The sequence below is a fragment of the Ruditapes philippinarum genome, unplaced genomic scaffold (assembly GCF_026571515.1).
Source record: "Ruditapes philippinarum isolate M1 unplaced genomic scaffold, ASM2657151v2 ctg1217_1_1_1_1, whole genome shotgun sequence".
NCBI classification, from domain to species: Eukaryota; Metazoa; Mollusca; class Bivalvia; order Venerida; family Veneridae; genus Ruditapes; species Ruditapes philippinarum.
Window position 1 is genome coordinate 38,470 of NW_026855409.1, and position 16,312 is coordinate 54,781.

A 16,312-nucleotide genomic window follows, 5' to 3' on the forward strand; every position below is an offset into this window, starting at 1 on the left:
CTAGGTGCAGGGTGAATATTCTGTTCTGATGAAAGGCACTTTATGATATGGTTATGGTACACTATTTAGATTTTATAAATACACTAAAACGTCATGCCTCATATCTATTACAACATTTAAACTAAATTTGCCGATGCAATCAGAATTTACAAAAAAAACATATTTTTTAAATTAATACTTGCGTTAAAACTAACGTTGTCAGAACTAATTGAAATTCGGTCAATGATAAAAGTTTGTCACACTGTATTTAACTTACAAAAATATACTTACTATACATGGAAATGTTCTGTGACCTAATTTTTGATTAGCAAACTTAGTTGATCAAGAAAATGTAAAAGAGAGTTTTAGGGTTTTTTTTCTCAGTATTTTGGGAACAAGACCAATAATTGATTGAGGATGCTGGTGACGTCCATCGTATGGGTAATGGAGAGATTGCAGAAAATGAAGGAAGAGGCAGACGAAGAATTTGTCAAGGACTTTTGTGGCGTCAATCGCTTAGACCTTTTTTCTAATTTTTCTTCTTACGAAATTTTAAGCAGCACGCCTCCAGAAGACAAAAATATACTAATAACTTACATATATTTCAAAATCTTTCATCAAATACAATAGTACTTGAAAGTAATCGAAATGACATTTTGATATGTTCTAATTTTAATTTATTGCTTCTCTGAAAACACACAGCTTGCTTTCCGCCAACATAATATACCTTCTTTCAATTTACTACGGAATTCTTTCATCTTTTTTTTTGGTTAAGGACAATGTAACGACCTGTGACCACAGAATCATTTTTCGTATCAACATAGTAAGAAACTAAAAAAGTGCTTTGGCTTTGATATTTGTAGTTATTTGTTGGCCTAAAAATTGTAATTTGAGTAATTATAACATACATTTAATGGCCGTTTATAGATTTTAACTTGAGCTTGAACAATAAGGGCCTTCTCATTTTTGATCTAGACCAGTATTTACTATTTTCTTAAAGTATATATTACGCTCAAACTTGATATTTGGAGAAAAAAAATGTAATTACTATTTATTTTCATAATTAAAATTCTGTTCTGAGTTGTTTTATCTTATTTTTTGTATGTATTCTGCATAGTCATTCAGCAAAATTATTTTCTATGACATAATTTATTACAGGTGTTAGTTTTCAACACAGTTCAGAGGACAAAATTTTCCACAAATACAGAAAGTATTTATCGTCATCCAGACAATTACAAAACGTCATTAAATAACTTTTCAATATTAAGCACGTTTTCACTTCAAATGTAAGGCTAATATGAAGGTCACCACGACAGAATGAACATTAAACAATGTCATTATGCAAAAAGTACGGTCTTTGTGAGAAATCTTGGCTATTATGAGATTGGATAATTTTGATTGACCCTCCAGCTCGACCATCATGAATCTGCCTCTATGTGAAAAAAGTCGCCAATTTGAATTCCTGCAAGGAAGGTTTCCGAGACATTTTAAAACAAGAATCTCATTTGCAATACCTCACAATAATGGAATTTTGCATAAGTTATTTTTTATTCACTAAGTACTTAAATGGTATAAGTCTATATCTCATGAAATATTTCTATAAAATTTGTCAACAGTTATATTTGTTCCATTATTATTTGGTTGATTCCCGAAAACATTGTAACATTAATAATATCTGTCATATGTTGCGGTTCGGACCGGAATATCCGTCCCGAGGGGACCCGCCCATTGGGCGGTTACGAGGCTTGCCGAGTTACCGACCATGGGCGGGTTCCCGAGGGACGGATATTCCGATCCGAACCGCAAACATATGAAAGATATTTTTTCTTGCATATTCTGCCATATTATTTCATATTTAAAATGGTTTACCTCAATATGATATATGTTCATGAAAATTAAAGTAATTTCATCCATAACTATTTTCTTACAATAGCGTATGAACTTACAACTTAAATAACAACGGCGAAATGACGTCATCCTAAGCACATATTTTCCTTCTAAAACGACGTCATTTTAACGCGGTTCATTCATAAAGTGCGCTAAAATGACGTTGTTGTTTGGCACGCGACTCATCTGGCACCCCCATGCCAGATGAAATTTCCGGCATGGGTAAAACTCACGGAAACGCCAGTCTGCTATGCAAGAAAGAATGTCTCTGTTATTTAATACACATGAAGAATATACGTAAAAAGAATAAAATGTACCGGAACAAAATATTTGCTATTTTAAGTAGGGTTTTATCCGTTTAGCAATGATTTATGCATGCGCCACTCGCTATAAAGCAATTTATGGCCATTTTTATTTCATACAAACATTTTGAAAGTATACTTTTTTGAAAATCAAATATTAATTATTGCATCAGATATAAAGCTTTATACACTTTAACCTTTTTAGATTATGTGTAGTTAATAAATAAAATTGTCAATAATTAAGTGTTTTCATAAATGCCTTGTTATTGGCCTTTGGCCTCAGGCTGATATGATAGTCTTCAGTCCAATAACAAGGCCATTATGAAAACACTTTTATTATTAACATTATAGTATGATACTTAATTTTAAAGAGATATACTCTAAAAATCTGATATCTGGAAAACAAGCTTGTCTCAAAAATAAGTCACTAGTTTCTTACAGTCAAAACTGACTTCAAAAATCTTAAAATCAAACAGATTATCAGATGGTTCAAATCTTAAGAGTATATAGGCAGTGATTTTGCTAACATCAAATATCTATGGAGGATACATGTGCCTACTTCGAGAACGCGAACATTGCTCCAAATATAATACAATACACTTGAGTCGTCGTTTACATCAAATTTTACGTTATACCATACGTCGGATCGCTATACATGCTTTTTAACAGCATGACATTTATATTTCTAATGATATCTTGTACGGAATATATTCAAATTTATGTTCTGTGTGTTTTAATATAAATGCATTCAATAGGTAATTAATTTACTATTTAGTCCAATTAAATTTTAATCATCCCTTGTAACAACTGGCATCATGAAAACACAAAGCTTGCTAACCCATGAGAAGCTAATAATGCTGGTCTTCTATTTAAACAATAGTTCTCTTAAAACCATGGCTGTAAGTAATACCTGTACCAGTATTTTAACCAGAAACAAAAAAATGAAAATTCAAGTTTTACCTCTTTTAAGTTGGAAATCTGTATTTCAAGTTTGTTTTTGAGCTTTTCATATTCCTCTTTAGTTGGAGCATTTTCTGTCGATTTCTGAACTTTAACCATTTCTTCCTTGATTTGTCTCATAATTTCTTCAAAGCTTTTAGTCGTAATAATGAAGTCTTTATTTTTCAGCTGATTAAAAGAAATCAGTTTTAATACATTTTCTTTCATAAAATATCATTTCCTCATTTACTTTTTCATTTTAACTCTCATACTTTTTTGTGTGTTTTCAAAGTCGACTTTTAAGGCAGGATGTGCCGTATATACAAACCTGATTCTCAGACATTACTTTTTTCTTACTTTCTTTTTATCTTTTTCAGTGTAACGTGTGGGATTTTAGAGATTTTCGAAATTTTTATAATACTTCTTAGTTTCTTAATTGCATACTTAAATCAACGGTTTGACATGCTTGACATGTTGAGGTTATAATAGGGGTCAAGATATATGATCACTGCTAATTTGAAGATACTTACATTTTGCAAAATCGTTTAGACTTCACAATTTACAAGTCTGATGATTCAGAGGTATGAATTATATAAGTCACAGATTATTGGAAAATACAAACGTTTTCAAGGTTGTATTACTCACTTAAAGAATGTTAATCCTTGACAACATTTTTTAACTTTCGAATTTTGGAAGTAAATTTTCAAAAAAGGGTTTGGAATTCAGAATTAAGAAATCCTGAAAGTCAAAGGTATGAATTAAATAGAATTTCGGGACCCTGATAAAGTGTTTGGATATCAGACGTTTTCGGATTTTAGAAGTTCCTGATTTCTTAACTTATACTATACTTGCAATAATTAAACAAGTTATAGGTACATATGTATTTTATGACACTTTATCAATTAACTTAAAGGATTTTTTTTTAATTTGACTATAATTTACCACTTCAAACTCTGTTACCTTAACAGTACGCAACACGTAGAGGTTTATTATCTCAAATCGTTATAAGTTGACTCTATCAAGATTTCAAACAATCATAATTTATTATTTACACTTACATCTTGGAGTTTCTTCACAGCTATCTGGGCATCGGATCGTTGCAATAGCTCTTTACCATCTTGTAGAACTGCTATCATATCTTCAATGAAAGAATTTGCCTCACTTTCTTCTAATTCCATACTGCTTGAGTGAAAAAATTCATTTCTATACTGACGTACCTATTAATTAGAAAACACAGGTTCAATATTGTCATATACATAAATATACAGTGTTAAGCAATCAAAATTTTGTTGAAAATTGTTAAGGTACTTACCTACATATAAGATTCAATCATTAATTATACTAGGCCTATTTCCATTATTTTAGAAAAATGCCACATGGGACATTTTGGATAATTGCTTTTTTTCAATTTTGGAAGAAAGTAATTGTGAAGTTTATCATTTTGGAAAAAAATATGCCAGAATTCAAGATGTTGAAATTCTTTAATCAAACTTAAACTAGAACTGCCACTGTCATGGCCTAAATACACCCACATATCGTTTGTCAGAATCAACAGTGGTCAATAAGAGCTCAAAGACAACCTCCCTGCTTAATCTGAGGGTCGAAAGCTAGTGCATTACTACCTTGACATATGATGTCAAAATCAATATACTATGGACATGCATTCTTAAGCATCTAAGCATACAAGCTTATTATAGTAAATCCCCTGTGACCTTGACCTTTGAAACAGTCACTAAAATATCAATAAGGGTCATCTACAAGTCATTAACCTCAACACCAAATATGAAGACTGTTGACCAAAGCATTCTTAAGCAATTGAATGAATAAGCTTTTCCAAGAAAATGCCCCTGTGCCCTTGGCATTTGACGCAGTGACTTTAAAATCAACAGGGGTCACCTCTTGGTCATGATCAACCTCCATGTCAAATATGAAGACTATGGATCAAAGGATTTATAAATTATTGTGCAGACAAGTTTTTTAAAGTAAAAGCCCTGTGACCTTGACCTTTGACCTAGTAAACTAAAATTGATAGGGGTAATCTACTAGTCATCACCCTTCTCAATACCAAATATGAAAACTGTTGACTATAGCATTTTTAAGTAATAAGGCCAACCGGCTATTTAAAGTCAAGGTTCATGTTGCCTTGACCTTTGACCCAGTGATTTCATAATCAATAGAGGTCATCTAATGGTCATGACTAACAGCCATGTTAAATATGAAGAGTGTAGATCAAAATAATCTTAATTTATTGGGCGGACAATCTATTTTAGTCAATGTCACTGTGTCTTTGACCTTGGACCTGAAAATCTATAGGAGTCATCAAATATTAATGACTAACTCCGTGCAACACATGGAGACTAAGGGTTAAAGGATTCTTAACTAATTAGGCAGACAGGCTTTTTTAGACAAGGCTCCTGTGAACTTGACCTTCGACCTAGTGACCTTAAAATCAATATTGGTCACCTACTTATCATGCCCAATCTCAATACAAAATATGAAGACTGTGCGCCAAGGAATATTAGGTTATTGGCCGGAAAATCTGACAGACGGCCGGACGGACAAATTGATTTGTGTATACCCCACTTACAACTTTGTTGCGCTGGGGTATAATAAGTCTTATTGGAACTGTTCAGAAATAAAAAATATATCCTAGACGTCCAGGATGCTATCTCACACCAAATACAAAAATATCTACCTTATTTTTTTCAAATCATCGACCTTAGAAGTAAATTACTTCATTACCTTCATAGTAAAATCATCATTTGTTTTTAATTAATTTAACGCTGACTTCAGATCATGAACATCACAGTACCACTGATAAAAGATAAGTAAAAGACATTTTATTAATGATTTACCTTTGAAAAAATGTTGTTTGTTCCTGTGACATTGCATCCAATGTGGCTATGAAAATACTGGTTATTTATCAATAGATGCAAAAGCCCAGTACAATCAGTTTCACTAGCAGATTGCTTCTGCTCGTACCCTGGAGCATTTATAAAACACTTACAAATGCTCCAAGGGTCTAGCGACCACAATTGGGCATCGCTGTTATTCCAGTTAGGTGCAGGTGGTGAGGATGCATGATGCTGTACAATATAGTCATAGATGGCGCCACATATGTTGTTCGGACAAGGAATTTTACCGCTTGTAAAGCGACAGCTGCATTTTACTTGCCCAAAAGGACAAACTTTGTTTCCAGCATTCCCTACCGGCTTATGGTCTGGCTTGAGAGTTTCAACTCGACAGCTGCCACACGTCACAGTTGATGGTAGCGATTTTGTGGACCAAATGTTTTGTAAGATATCCTTATGCTGTTGGTGAGCTATGTCATTACAGAATGGTGCCAACCCCTCCTTTAAATATCCAAGTCCTAAACCTGCCTTTACCCACTGTCTGTATTTTTCATTCTCTAACTGAAGTTGATGTGCCATCATGATACTCTATCAGTATCTAAACGAAATAAAAAAGAGAAATTTATGTTTTGTATTTTTATGAATAAGGAAATAAGGTTTTGGACTTGAAGTCCAAAATATCAGGTAAATATTATAAATGTAGCGAAGTTTCTAAACTAAATCAATTACAGGGACAACAAACTATTACAGGCATGACGGGATTTTTTTTATTTGATGATGTCTCCAGTTTATATTTAACTAAGAGCAGTAGGTACTTGATTCATACTGACTATTATTTGTGCCGGTCTTTTGAATTCATCTGATACGTATTTTGGTATTAGATAACAAGATATAACAGTCATTGCCCTTGCCTTATTTTTAAGGCTCTTCATGAAAAAGAACAATCAATATTGCTCGCTAAGAATGGAAAGCAGATAGAATGTTTTGATCTTTAAATGATCTCACAACGTTCATATGTGCATCTGAATTAGTGAAAATCTTAATGTTTTCTATATTTGGTCTAACTGTCCCCAAATGACTAAATTCGAATTTTTCAGCGTAGATAACTTTTCTGAAAAAACTTCCAGGATATTAAGGAAGAACATGTAACCTATAAAGAGTTAACAATGTTTTTCTAATATTTTGACTGGATTGTCATATTAAGATTCATACAAATTTCCAGTTCTTTTTGAATTGTCACTAGTATTGTTGTATTTGCCATATTCGAAGTCTATTTGTTGTCATAGCAACCAAATCCTTAAATAAGGGAAGAAGATTAGGATAAAAAAATTTATAATCCCCAGACTACAATCGTCCCAATTTTTAGTTTCATAAAATATTTTCAGTTCATTTTGCGTTTTAACGGGATCCAGTTTTTGTTGACCGAGGAACAGACTGACAGATTGACAGACGTCCATTCTTACGAGAGGACATTTTCTTGGTACTTCGTTTGTTTTAAAGTATCTTTTAAAGTATAGCTTTTTGCTATATGCTTAATTTCTGCCCAAATTAACAAGATTCCAGAAAATTATTGAAAATTGAATGGCACAAGTTTTATAACTATCTGAATGACGTACTGACGGACAACAGACGCCGCACAAAATGTGATCACTTTGTGCTCAGGTGAGCTGAGAAATCAAACATGTACACTAAACTTACTAAATTTAAACCACATTAAACATTTATTTACACTTTAATCATTTTCTTTTGACAAAGTTCTAAAGACCTGACCTGACAGACCTTTATCTCATTAAAGAGGCACGCCGGCAATCAACAGCTGAAAATAATTAGTTCACTTACAATGTGGGGCATTGTTTTATTTTTGCATTGTCTTCTTGAGATATTAAACATTTAATTAAGATTTACATATTCAGAATAGATATACTTTTTTGTTAGAGCAATTTGTTCTCAAGCAAAGAGGACGCTGTGATTGAGTAATGCCGATAATGGACGGATATCGATCAAAAATTGAAATAGTCTTGCAAAAATTGCTTTGGATTTAACGTTTTCAGCAATGATTTCTTCCAATTTTGACCTTATGTCCGTAATCGTTGGAGATTAATTATTCATCTGATGATATTAAAAAGTACATACAAGAGGCATGTTTTAATTAGTGGCAACAACTCAATTGAACCATGATTTGCACGTGAAAGTACACGAATAATATACCGTTGAAAAGATTTTTGATGTTTCTAATCAACAGTATATTTTCGTATAATTTGCATGCGCAATAAGATTTTAGAAAGTCATTTGAATACATGTTGGTTGTAAACATGGCTGAGTTGAATTAACTTGAGAATATTAGTTATTAGGTTGCTTAATCTGAAACCATTTTTTAACAGTTATCATTTATTTAACTGAAATAGATCAAAATTGAATTAGAGGCACCTGGTGTTTTATGTCTTCCTTAAATATATATCATCATAAAATGAACAAAAACAATGAAATTCATTAACCATTTTAATGATTGTAAATTTACAACTGATTCTTTAGAAAAAAATAAATGTAAACATGTGATGTCATGTTACATGTTTAAAATGAGGAAAACGTATATTTAATGATAACACATAAATGATATGAATGGTAAACGCAGATTATTTCATAGTACAGTTGACTTGTTTGTTGTGTGTGATAGATGATGAAGCTCATTAACAAGACATGGCTGAGTTGAATTGACAATTTGAGAGAGGAGCAAAGAGCTTATTTCAAAATTTGTGGGTTATTGTGTAAATACGTGGCATTTTCTAGTTCCAATATTCCTATTTGAATAATGAGGAATCACACTTAGAATATTTTATCTGCTTTTAACTTTGTCTTTTGACTTCTTATATATGATATGCAGGCTTCATAACATCTGATCCCCTTTCAAAATTCTATTTTGTTTAATTTCACCCATTGATTCTCGTTTAGGGCACACGCATTATTTTAATTGGGGACCATACCCCGCTTTTCATGGTATGGCACTAACGTGACACATTGATGGTTTTATGATAACCGCCGTATGAACACATCTGCGGATGTTTTTTAAATTCAAAATTTTCCAATTTCATGTTGAATTCTGCTTAAGTTGGAGCTAGTGGCGTGGACGGTAACTTGCATTTTTCCATTACAATCCATGAACTGGCTAAATGCAACCGCAACATTTTCAAATTTGTCGTGTTGGACTTTCTTTAGGAATTTTTATTTTTACTATTTTAGTTAATGGAGAAAATGCCTTTCCATATTGTACAATTGCCATGTGTCAAAGTTTAAGAAATGTAGCACTAATGCCAAGGATGACTTATATCAAATTTCCGCTACCGTCTGTAAAATACATCAGAACTGACAAACCCATAGTTAATGACGACGCAACATACCGTGGAGGAGATAAGTGACGCAGCAGGCCTTAGTTCATCTTATGGGTTTTCCATCTTGAAAGGAAAGATAAACTTAAGGAAAGTGTGCGCCAGTTGGATCCTGCATTTGCTTAATTCTAAAAAAGGAGATGGTTGAAAAAGCCTCAGCCTTATTGACTAGGTTCAACGATGAAGACCCTAGATGCCTGAGAGAAATTGTCACAGGGGCTGAAAAGTGGCTTGATTTTTTTTTTTCAGACCGAAAATAAACTCAGTATCAAAATGCATGTAGGTGAAAACAGCGATCACCCAGTTGTTGCTCGACATAGCAGTAGCGTTAAAAGAGTAATGAACGCTCTATTTTTTGCCATTGATTGAATAGTGGCCCGACTTTTGATTAAATCTATACATCAAATCTTATCTTCAACTGAAATTTAAACTAATCAACAGTACATGCAAATCATAAACCGTGATACACAGTGGTTACAAATTAACAGATTAACATGCGCCCACTGGGACACACACATATTTTGAAACCGTGTGGTTTTTAGGGCACACGCTTTTTATTACTTGGGGACCATACGCCGCTTTTCATGGAATGGCACGGAAGTGTCACATTGAAGGTTCCATGATAACCGCCGTATGAACACATCTGCGGATGCTTCTAAATTCAAAATTTTACTATTTCATGTTTAAATGTTGAATTCTGCTTAAGCCGGTGCTAGGGGGCGTGGACGGTAACTTGCACTTTCCACTACAGTCCATGAACAGGCTCAATCAAACCGAGCCTGCAATTTTGCCGTGTTGGGCTTTCTTTAGCGATTCTGTATTTATCTATTTTATAGATTTTTACGCGGCTTTGACACTGGACGCACATCCAGATTAATCACAGGGCAATTTATATAACAAGACGGTGGCAAAATAAAACACTTATTATAATAAAAGTGATACATACAGTATAATGAAATATAAAACTTTCTCTTTTAGACTTCTAGTATTACTTCACTTTACCTGTCCGGTAAAAATATGGGAGTCGTTTTAGTCTCTCCTGCCAAAAAGAAACGTTATTTGCTTCCGGCATGCACATCAAAGGTTGGATAGATGAAGAGAACCAGAGTTTGTTTGTTTTTTTGTTGTTGTTGTTGTTGTTGTTGTTGTTGTTATTTCAGTAGTCTTTGCAAAAATTAAATAATATATGTCAAATATCAGGTCCCCAATCCACAGAGCTGACATTTTCCCCTGTCTTTTTTTCGAACAATATCCACAGTTTCCGAAAATTCCCTCAGAAACCTATCAATTTAACGCTGTCATACTGGATAAAAAGCAAGTTTAAACACATGAGCAGTATATCACTTCGTACTGCAAGCGATTAAACATTATTTTCGTACCAATTTATTTTTGTATTTTTCATCCGCTTGGAACGTCACCATATGACCTACATTGTGTGGGTTCGACGATAAAAATCCAAATAGCGCTTTTACGATTTGCTTGAATATAACGCAATAACATCATTTCAAAGTGTTTTACACTACTAGTGCAATATCGTATTAAATGGTTTTATTACACTCCTGTGCTGCGGTTTATGTGATAATTGACATATTTTGTTAAATAAATATAGCCCAATATTAATAAAACTAAAAATGTGTACATAGGGCACAGATGACCCCGCTCTCCACTGTCAATCTTCTGACATACAGCAGGACAGTATGACAAAGGGACAGACAAAAGAAATTCTACATGGCTCCGTATACCCCTAAGAGCTTGAGGCATAAACCACAATTCTCAGTTTAAAGTTAAGATTTTTGGATACTATTCTTTGCCTTGATTTTTATTTGTATGCGTAAACGTATAATTTTCTTGCTTAATTTAGGCGTGTGAGCATCTTATCTGCATTTCTGCATCCCTTTCTACAAAATATATCAAGACAAATTTCTTTTTGTAAGATAATTTTAATCTTACAATTAATATCCTCTATAGAATTTTAAGTGCAAAATCTGTCGTAACTTTACGATAGGTGTTCCCCATTCGTATCTTTTGAGAGTAAAATATCTCTTTTTTTCTAAACATATGTAATGTATAGCTTCATGTAAATTGATGAAATAAAAGTCTCTGGTTTACACTTGACATTTTCTTAATACCACATATGGTAGAAACATGTAATGTTGTGCAAGGCATCATAGCACAAAGTTTAAAGGAGATTAGATAATAAGTAAAAGAAATTAGATAATATTTACAAAGGTAACTGAGAAGCGATATAATTATCATATCATCAACATCGGAATTTGTATGATTTTGACTGTGTCCCTTATAGAATATTAACTAGGTTAGAACATGTTTTGGTTGTCTGAAATATTTCATTATTTTTACTTAGAAAGTCATATGATAGACAAAGATTATGAAATACAGATAATTTTCAGTTCGAAAATCAGCAATTAAAGCATCTCAATCAAATGTTGATAATTTGGGGTGTGATTAAATGGATACAATTTGGAAGAAAGGGCATTTACACGTGTTACTGCAAAAAACAGCCCTAAATGCACCGGAAACACAATTCAATGCCCTCAGTCTTTACAGGGCTTATTCCTTAATTAGTGACATTTAAACAGAATCGGTGATACAGGGATATACATGACACATGTTTATTACATGCTTTTCGGGGGTTTATAGAAATATATCAGTGATATAAAAATGGTAATTTCACTGTTTGAAACAGTGAAATTACCACTTTGATAATTTCACTGTTTTGAATTTAAGCCCCTTACGTTGTTTCAGTGAAATACCAGCGTGCACAGTACTGGGTACCAACTTAATGACGTGACGTCGTAAATGACGTCACATTGTATTATTATTTGGCGCGCTTTTCATTCAGTATTAGGTTTAATGTCTTTTTGAAACGTTTCTTTGCATATAATAAAAAGAAAATTTGTTTAATTTAGTGTAAGATCGAAATGTGAACACCAAAAATTCATATTTCACTCGTGGCTGCGCCACTCGTGAAATATACCTTTTGGTGCTCACTCGGTGAAATATATTCCGATCTTACACTGAACTAAACAAATATCCTCTATATAACAGAGTAGTCTATTTGCACATTTGATTTATTTCTCACTACAACACACGTATCATTACCATACAATAAGACGAGCAAAGGACCTAGAATTGACCCCTGAGGTACTCAGTTACAAATATCAGCACAAGATGAAAGTATTCCTGAAATATCAACCAACTTATTCCTGTTAGACAAGCAAAACGATACCATTCTGACTGAAGTTCGGATAGACCAATTGCTGTTATTTTGATAAAAAAATCTTATGCACAACAATATCAATGGCTTTTCGGAGGTTACCGGAAATTATTTCAACATTATAAGCCTGATCCATTTCAATCTTAAACTACTGTTCTAGTGCATTTTTATTTTAGATGTGATATTTCCATACGTATAACAATATTTTATTCACACTAATTTAAGTCTTGTACAGTTTTGTTGATTAATATGTTTAAAGTCTCGCAAAAGTGTGATTAGATCAAAGAAAACCGTCCAATTATTTATTTTATTATTGAATTTTACAAAAGCTGAACCATTTACCCAAAAAATATATGTGTTTCTTTTGCTTGTCTATTTCCTGAATAAAAGATAATAATTCAATCCGTATATAAGACATTTCTTCCAAGAATCATGTGATTAACTTGAATTATTACTGTACTTCTGCTTTATTATGTTTCTTAAGGGTACATTTATTTAATGCGTCTAGTGAAATTTTAAGTTTTATTGCGTTTTTTTTCTCTCTCTCTTTTATAGGAGAATGTTTGAAATCAATCCTCACGAAGCCTAAAAGAAATAGGTTTGTCTTACTATTTCAAAAAGTTTTCAATCAGCTAAAAGAAGATGCAATTTATTTTTCGAAAATAATTTCCTTTTTTGAAGATGGATGTAAAATATTTCTTTAGCGGGACTTTTCAGTGTTAATGTCACTGATCTTTTAATTTTGGAAATTATTTTGTGGACAAGCAAAATATATCGAGTGTTATATACTCTTTTGCAGCCATGTCATTAGTTTTTTGAGACAAATTGACCAATTTGGTCAATTTATTTACGCATCGATATTTATATATAGTAGTTGCAACATGCGTTGATTTAATGTAAAGACGAACATAAAATGATTTTATCAATCGATGGAAAACATTTAATAATTTCAGAAACGTTAGTACGAAAGCCTAATAGTGTCAAATAAAATAAAAAATAAAAATGCAAAGGCGTTATAACGCGAATAAAGGCGTTATTACGCGAAGCAAAAGGCGTAATAACGCGAAAAAAGGCGTTATAACGCGAATAAAGGCGTTATAACGCAAATCAAAAGGCGTTATAACACGAATCAAAAGCGTAATAACGCGAATAAAGGCGTTATAACGCGAATTGAAAGGCGTAATAACGCGATAAAAGGCGAAGCAACGTGTATAAAGGCGTTATAACGCGAATCAAAAGGCGTAATAACGCGGATAAAGGCGTGATAACGCGAATCAAAAGGCGTAATAACGCGAATAAAGGCGTAATAACGTAAATCAAAAGACGTAATAACGCGAATAAAGGCGTAGTAACGCGAACCAAAAGGCGTAATAACGCAATGTAAAACGCATTATAATGCCAATTTAATACCATATTTATAATAATCAAATTGCCTAGTAACGCGAGAAAGGAAGACCAATATTGATCTGAATTTATTGCTCAAGATTTAAACTCCTATAGAATAATACAATATACATTTACAATAACTATCATTCCATTTGCACAGTAATAATGCAAACTATTTGTCATAAACTAATGAAGACTCTTTAATATTTGCCAATATAAGATGAGTTGGTTACTTATAGGTCATAAAGTATTACCTCCTTCAAATAACAAACCCCCTATGAAGTTTGAATATTGTGGGCCAAATGGAACTTAAGTTATGCTCCGGAAACCAAATTGCTAACGGACAGACGGACAGACGGACGCTAAGGGGGTATAACATAATATGCCCGAAATTCTGTCGAGCATATAATCAAACGCAAATCTAGATCAATTCATTTAAATCAACATTGTTCTTCCTTCCATACATTACTAGCCCACTGTTTGGAATTTATATGGTATTAAATTAGCGTTATAACGCCTTTTGTTTTGCGTTATTACGCCTTGTGGTTCGCGTTATAACGCCTTTTGATTCGCGTTATTACGCCTTTTCATTCGCGTAATTACGCCTACTGTTTTGCGTTATTACGCGAATAAAGGCGTTATTACGCCTTTCAATTCGCGTTATAACGCCTTTATAAGCGTTATTTTACGCCTTTCAATTCGCGTTATAAGGCCTTTTTTCGCGTTATAACGCCTTTGATTCGCGTAATTACGCCTATTGTTACGCGTTATTACGCGAATAAAGGCGTTATTACGCCTTTCAATTCGCGTTATAACGCCTTTATTTGCGTTATTACGCCTTTCAATTCGCGTTATAACGCCTTTATACTCGTCATTACGCCTTTTGATTCGCGTAATTACGCCTATTGTTCTGCGTTATTACGCGAATAAAGGCGTTATTACGCCTTTCAATTCGCGTTATAACGCCTTTTTTGCGTTATTACGCCTTTCAATTCGCGTTATAACGCCTTTATTCGCGTCATTATGCCTTTTGATTCGCGTAATTACGCCTATTGTTTTGCGTTATTACGCGAATAAAGGCGTTATTACGCCTTACAATTCAAAGGCGTTATAACGCGAATAAAGGCTTTATATCGCAAATTGAAAGGCGTAACAACGCGAATAAAGGCGTTATAACGCGAATTGAAAGGCGTAATAACGCCTTTTTTCGCGTAATAACGCGAAACAATAGGCGTAATTACGCGAATCAAAGGCGTAATAACGCGTATAAAAGCGTTATAACTCGAATTGAAAGGCGTAATAACGCCTTTATTCGCGTTATTACGCCTTTCAATTTGCGTTATAACGTATTTTGATTCGCGTTATAACGCGATTAAAGGCGTAACTACGCCTTTTGATTCGCCTTTATTTGCGTTTTAACGCGAAACACGTATAAAAGGCGTAATAACGCGAACCAAAAGGCGTTATAACGCAAAACAAAAGTCGTTATAACGCTTATTTTATACCATATAAATTCCAAACAGTGGCCTAGTCATGTAAGAAAGGAAGAACAATGTTGATCTAAATGAATTGATCAGGATGTACGTTGTATTTTCAATTCTGTACGGATACGTCCTAAGACCACAGTTTGATTTTTTTAAATCTTTTATTAGGAAATGCTTTCGTCGGATTAAAGGTTACTATCACCCAACTTTAGATAGTTTTCTACAAGGACAAAGAAGACAATGTCTTCCTATAATTGAAACTTAACAGAAACACTTTCACCCTTCTAAGCATACCTATCAATAATTAAGATATACTTTCACCCTAATGTGATTTACTTAATTCAAAATCTTGTTTCCTATAGCCTATTACATATAGCGTAATTGGGAACGACATTCACATAATTAGAAGATTACTACATGTTATTAAGTAATTATACAGGACATATCCGTAGATAATTGAACACATGACGCACATATAAGATAAGATAAGATATAAGAAAGAAAAGATAAGAAAAAAATTCATTTACTATAGTGACGTGTTTTAAAAATCAATGATGTGATACATGTGAATTCAGTGTAACTTTATTGAAGTCCAGTCCAATGGACCAATAAGACACCAAGTCATCTTATATTGGCAAATATTAAAGAGTCTTCATTAGCTTATGACAAATAGTTTGCATTATTACTGTGCAAATGGAATGATAGTTATTGTAAATGTATATTGTATTATTCTATACGAGTTTATATCTTGAGCAATAGATTCGGATCAATATTGGTCTTCCTTTCTCGCGGTACTAGGCAATTTGATTAGTATAAATACGGTATTAAATTGGCATTATAATGCGTTTTAATTTGCGTTATTACG

General features: G+C 33.1%; 1 protein-coding gene across 2 annotated transcripts in view; it reads right to left on the reverse strand.

Moving 5' to 3' along the window:
- LOC132743187 (uncharacterized) overlaps positions 1 to 16,312 on the reverse strand; it is a 33,230-nt gene that overhangs the window by 10,270 nt on the left and 6,648 nt on the right. Inside the window, exons 2-4 of one of the 2 annotated variants that reach the window (XM_060731715.1) lie at positions 5,963 to 6,557; positions 4,166 to 4,324; positions 3,129 to 3,296 (exon numbers count right to left, since the gene is read on the reverse strand). In XM_060731715.1, coding sequence (XP_060587698.1) covers positions 3,129 to 3,296; positions 4,166 to 4,324; positions 5,963 to 6,541 — 906 coding nt within the window. In that variant the 5' untranslated portion in view covers positions 6,542 to 6,557. Of the gene's footprint in view, positions 1 to 3,128; positions 3,297 to 4,165; positions 4,325 to 5,962; positions 6,558 to 16,312 lie in introns of those variants that run through there. The other variant, XM_060731716.1, reaches the window with a different exon arrangement.